Raw genomic sequence first — 6,000 nt, 5'->3', positions numbered from 1 at the left:
TTAGTGAGCAGAACTACTCACTTAGATTTAGGTTAGCTTAATAACATTTTTGGCTAACACAGAACCCTGAAAAACAGCATATATTATTGACCTTTTTGTGCATGTAGTAGGAGGGTTTTTCAGTACCATCTAATGTTTTTCTGTTTCCCTTATTAGAAAGAAATTCATTTGCTTTAGTATCAGATTTTTCAGAAGACAAATCTTCTATTCCACATCTTATTGCAGTTCTCATACCTCCTTCTCCATCTTTTGAGCTATACTTCTATCCTACTTCTTGCACCAATAACCCATAGAGCTCACTTTGCATTTCTAATTTTTATGTTTTGTGGTATCACTTAAACCCAAGAACACTCCTTTCATGTACACATGCAGGAGAAACCTGGATGTTAACTTTGGGATGTATCAGAAAGATACCCTAGATATGTCGAACTTACATCATACTACAGGACCAAGCCAAAACACAAAATAGTTGAAGTAAGGAAAATGGATGTGTGGAGAAGGTGACTTGAGTGTGATGGTGGAAAATCAAATGCCTAACTTACTTTTATAACTTCCACTTCACTTATTCCTGCCTTTTCTTATTTGTATCCCTTAAATTTCACTTAACGTGAAAATATTTGATTGTGATATGTCTAAATTGGAATAAAGTGTCATTTGAATTGTTAATTTTAAATTTGAGTGTTGAAAGCAGCTTGTATTTTAATTGTAAGAGAGTGAAGTTTAAACACAATTTGATTTTTTTTTTGAGGGGGGGGGGTAAAAAACGTTTCTCTATTTGCATTTCAAAACAGACTTTGATTTTTCTTATTTTTTCAAGCAACATTTTCTGTTACGGTTCACGCATTACGTCTTTGATCATGTTTATGCAGTGGCCTGGGTTATTTTCTACGCATGCGCGTAACAGAATCAGCCTGTCAATTCGAAAGCAAGCGAGGGAAAACTGCTGTGGTAAGTTTTTCACGTTTATTGACAGCGTGTAGTATGCTCTTTCATTATAATGACTACTTAAGATCGCTTTCGGATTTTCTTTTATTAACTTTAATTGGTTTGCAGATAGTTTGTTTGATGACGTCGTTTGACGTCGTTGTACTTATGAAAAAGCGTGTGTTGCGTTTTCATAGTGTTTTAGTTTCGTACTCACTTGTAAATACGTACATCATACACAGCACATGCCCAGATGTTTTAATAACAAGCACACTGCATTCTGGAGTTCGACCGACATCTAAATTAGTAGTATTATTTACGTAAAGAAAAGCAAGTCTATTTAGATCCTCGTTGACTTCCGCGTGCCCACAACTTCTCAAAGTTTAAGCCATAAACGTGCAGCATTATGTGTCTAAAATTATCCGAAATTCCCAGTACGAGGTATATATTTATAAAAAAAATATGTATAGTATATTCTGTTTCATTGCGTTGTTGTCCAGATCAGCAAAATTTAAATTGAAGCATTTCTGAGTGGAGTTTGGTTCGGGGTTATTTGAAAAACAGAACTTTTTTCTCGCTTTTCCTTGTTTTCTACCTTAATCCATCAGGTTGCAGGGTCAATAAGAAGTCTGTAATTTTCCTTAAGTAAGGAAATAAGTGCTAAATGGGTTATGAGTTCGTGCTGGATGCTAGCAAAGCTGCTAGTCTTTGTGGTGGTGTTTGCTAGCTAACGACCTCGTTAACAACTTAATTCCCTGTGACATTAGTTGAACGGAAGATAAATATACAGTACAACAGCCCAATACCCAAGTAGGCAAGTTTGTACTTGGTAAGTTCACTTGGAAGTCCAGACTTCCGCGGACTCTACACAAACTTTACAACTGGAAGCGGGGAGTACTTGATGACGTCACAGCTCAGCTCAGCTCACAGTGTGTTTTTACTGCCACCCCCTTAATTTTATTGTGATCAATACTTACAGAAATTCCTCTGATATGCCTAATCACGCCTAATATTGAATAATCAATATACATTTTCAAGTAACATACATATTTGTGTAACATACATGTAATTATAACCTTATAAGAGCTAACAGACACCTCTCCACCTTTATTCTTAGTCTTATTCATGACCATTATTATTTGCCTTCTAACATCCGTAGAATTATATGCTCTTTTATATCATCTATGATCTGCTTCATAGTGTCTAACAAACTTCATACAGTTAAGCATTAAGAGTCCCTACAGGACTGAATGATAAACTTAATCTCTCTCAATAACACATTTGACCTGTATACATAGCTCACACTATGTATTGAACAGAAAACAAACAGTTCAAATGTTATAATTACTTTATATCTTATACTATTATTCCTAGACTCTCAAAACTTACATTAAACAGTAGGTATCAACAATAAAGTTGAGTAAATATTAAAAAGATGTAATTTGGTCTTTTCCAAAGAATTCATTTGCAAATATACTGACAGTTCTCCACTGAGACATAAAAATTAAATAAAATACTCAGTTATGAATCTTAATTTTAAGCTCAGGCAAACAGATTTTGCTCAGGGAAAGAATTATATATTTTTGCAAATGTTGTGCTCCTCTCACTGGGTATCATTATGCATATTGAAAAATAGCCTATGCGTACTGGCATTCTTGAAGTAAAGGTGCAAAGTTTTCCTAAATATAAGGTGTGTGGGGGGGGGGGGGCTATGCTCCTTTGCTCCTTGTTTGTCATGAAAACGTGACAGAATTTGAATGCTTGGGAGGAAGAGAAGAGTAAACATATGTACACAATTCAAATGTGGTGTGTTTAAAAAAAACAAACAAAAAGAAAATATGACACTTTTTAAACCTTTTGGAGCAACTCTCACTGGTAAAGACACAACATACTTTAAACTGTTATATTTTAGCTAACAAGATCAACTACTGTAGCTTTATTACTATATTTAGTTAAAAAATACTAAAATAATTTAGATGGTTAAATTATGACTAAAACTAAATGTCACTTTAGTCAAAAGACTATCATTAAAACTAAATTAACATTAGCTGTCAAAATTAACACTACTAACTTGTGCAAGAACTGATGACTCAGTGGAAACAAGGAAGCTCTAACAAAGAAGCTCTCTTAAGAGGTTACCTTTTCTGGTGCTCCTGGCAGCAGCGATGACTGTTAAATTAAAAACCAAGAATGTACTGTCTGCTTAGTCTGTCTCTTTAGCAGTAAGTGGTTCTTCATTGTTGGCTAGCTGCATTGAAAGGGGAGAATCCACCTGTTAGCCACAATATTTGGGTTTGTTTATATTGTATATATTTGTTTATAGACATTATAAATGAGGACTGTGGACAAGAGCTGTTTGAGCGAGTTGTGCGCTAGTGGTTCACCGGACCCACAAGCTGAAGTTCAACACTGTCCCCCTTTTTTGGGGGTTAATTTTTGGGGTTTGTTTCTGTCTTTTTCACTTCGTTGATTGTTCTGTCACAAGTTAGTTAAGATGAACTAAGTATATTAGCAGCAAACAACCAACCGAGTGATGTCACATTCAATACTGGCACAAACTGGTGCTACAGATGCTCTAAAAATGTTACATTTAACCCTTTTTTAAATCCTAGCTTCATGGACAGTGTTAAATTGATGAGAGTATTTTTAGAGTAGGGGTTCATAGTGTAAATTAGCCTTAATACATGTAGTGTTTCATGGACACTTTAAGATGCACTTGATTTACTGTGTTTTGAGTGGTGTGTTACTGTTGTATTGACTTATGACATATGACTGTTCAGTTGGAAGACATTTCTCTTCTCCAGGATACGGACTGTTAGGGCTGCTCAATTAATCAAATTTTAATTACGATTACGATCTGGGCTTTCAACGATCATTAAAAATGACTGAGCCGAATATTAGCCAGTGAAAATAATCGTGATTATCATTTTTGCCATAATCGAGCAGCCCTACGGACTGTTTCTGTTATTAGCATTTTATTAACTAATGCACTATTGCTTACAAAAAATTCCACCAGGTGTGTGGCAGGCAGCATCTTCCTAACTTCAGCCATCTATCAGATTTGACTCCCTTTGGCAGAAGTTTCACATTGGGGAAAATTTCAAGTCAATTACTTTTACAGAAGCAGGTGGTGGCTATTAACAGACAATGCTTACATTGTAAGTGCCCTATGATGCACATTTATTGTATTGGTTATTTACTTTTGAGATGGGTAATTATTCTCTGATTTTATTTCTGATTTGAACAACTGTTGATGGAATTACAAATGTAAACACAGCCTATAAGGAATTCTATACTTATTTAATTACAATTGAGTACTTACCTTGTATTTTGTTAATTTTACATTGTCGCTACATTTTAAGAAAAAGAACTGATGACTTATGAGAGAGTGATCCAAACTGTTTAAAAGTGACTCAGAGTTTTATAGTGACTCAGACTATAAAACTCTGAGTCACTGACCTAGGCCTTTAGGTTAGATATTGAATTTTCATTAACATCTACACCATTATAATGTCTTGTTTTCAGCAGAATAATATTTTTCATAAAGCACAGGGCAAGCTTCAGAATAATAATATGCTGGCTTTTCTTCATTGCAGCCACCAGAGAGTAAAGTGAATAGTGACTAGGCAGTTTAGTAGTTAGTGGTAGTCCCTACTAATAAAACATTCTCAAAGAAGAAACTTTGATAATTTGATAATGTATTTACAAAAGCACGAGTGTGCCTATATGAACTTGCACATATATGTGACTGTCCCTTTCCCCTCTTTACCACAATGAATCTAAATTTGTAGCAAACAATGAATAACTGTTCACATTTTACCTGGTCTTATCACTAAATCTTTGTGAGAGAGCAAAAGAGCTCACTCATCCTTTTTCACCCACCTGAAGGGAGGAAAAGTCAAGTTCCCCAAGGCTTTTTAAGTGGTGACCACTCGCTGTGCCATAGTTTGCCTGGTGTGTGTGTCTGGTGACCTGCTGCTGGACATGCTTATGAGACAGTGAGGACATTTTACTTTCATGTGGCTGCAGCTTGATGAAAGTGAAGAAATTAACAATTTTAAGTATTAAAACCAACAAAACTAAAAATTATGTGTATATAAAATTTTAGGGACTTTGTCAAGTTAATTAGTATATGTATAGTTCAGGGCATTTTGGCTTTGGCTTCCTCTGTATAATAAGCTTGTCTCCCCCACAGACATAAGGAGCAGGCCCAAGAAGATATCAGAAAAGTGAAATGAAGATAACATTAATGGAATCATTGTTAGTTTAACTACAGTTTAAACTTCTTAACAGCTGATGATCTTTCTAAAAAGACAACATAGTGTGACTGTGTGTCTGTGTTTTCTTTAAAAAAGAGGAAAGGAAAACTGCTTCTACTGCTGCTTTGTCTATATGCTCCCAGCACATAGCTTTCCAACATTATTTTGCTTTAATATACAGTATCACTGTATATGTTTAATATGAAACTAATTAAAAGGGCTTCTCTATATTGTAAATCATATTGTTGAGATTTTTAGATACCCTGGTATAGCCACCTAAGCGTAGGTTGGTCTGCTGCTTTTGAACCTGCTAGCCTCCATCCAGAAATACTTCTGTCTATTGACCTTGATATCCTTGACCTGTCTCATGCCAGGTTATTTACCAGCTCAATAACCTGTGCATGCAGTGAGTGTGTCTGTTTCAAAATGGTTTGGATGAGCCACACTGCTGTTTAAATAGTGATTTGAACCTACATAAATTAAAGCTGAGGCTTGGCACTTTTAATATAGTATTCATTTCTATACACAGATTCTCAAATTTGTTTTTTATAAAGCACATTTAAACGCAACTCACTGACTGAAGTGCTATACAAAAGACAGAATGGATAAAAATAAATAAGGGAATTGATAAGAAAGAAATCAAATACATTGTAGTAGGTGCTAAACTGATAAAGGCAAATCAGACAGACTCAAATGCCAATGAATAAAAATATGTTTTAAGTCTTAAAATACTGAATGGAGCTGCTAGATGGTTCACTTTTATCATCAGATTGCTGTTTGTTCTTGAATAGATCATTTTAGTTCGATTGCAGCTTTT

General features: G+C 35.0%; 1 protein-coding gene across 2 annotated transcripts in view; it reads left to right on the top strand.

The window, feature by feature from the left end:
• Positions 1-777: 777 nt before the first annotated feature.
• pot1 (protection of telomeres 1 homolog) overlaps positions 778-6,000 on the top strand; it is a 64,797-nt gene continuing 59,574 nt past the window's right edge. Inside the window, exon 1 of one of the 2 annotated variants that reach the window (XM_085164635.1) lies at positions 778-948. In XM_085164635.1, the coding sequence (XP_085020761.1) occupies positions 892-948 (57 nt within the window). In that variant the 5' untranslated portion in view covers positions 778-891. The remainder of the gene's footprint in view (positions 949-6,000) is intronic. The other variant, XM_085164634.1, reaches the window with a different exon arrangement.

This window comes from Neolamprologus multifasciatus, chromosome 7 (assembly GCF_963576455.1).
Source record: "Neolamprologus multifasciatus chromosome 7, fNeoMul1.2, whole genome shotgun sequence".
In the NCBI taxonomy this organism is placed as follows: Eukaryota; Metazoa; Chordata; class Actinopteri; order Cichliformes; family Cichlidae; genus Neolamprologus; species Neolamprologus multifasciatus.
The sequence above is the reverse complement of the archived record's forward strand: the minus strand, read 5'-3'. Positions and strand labels throughout refer to the sequence as shown.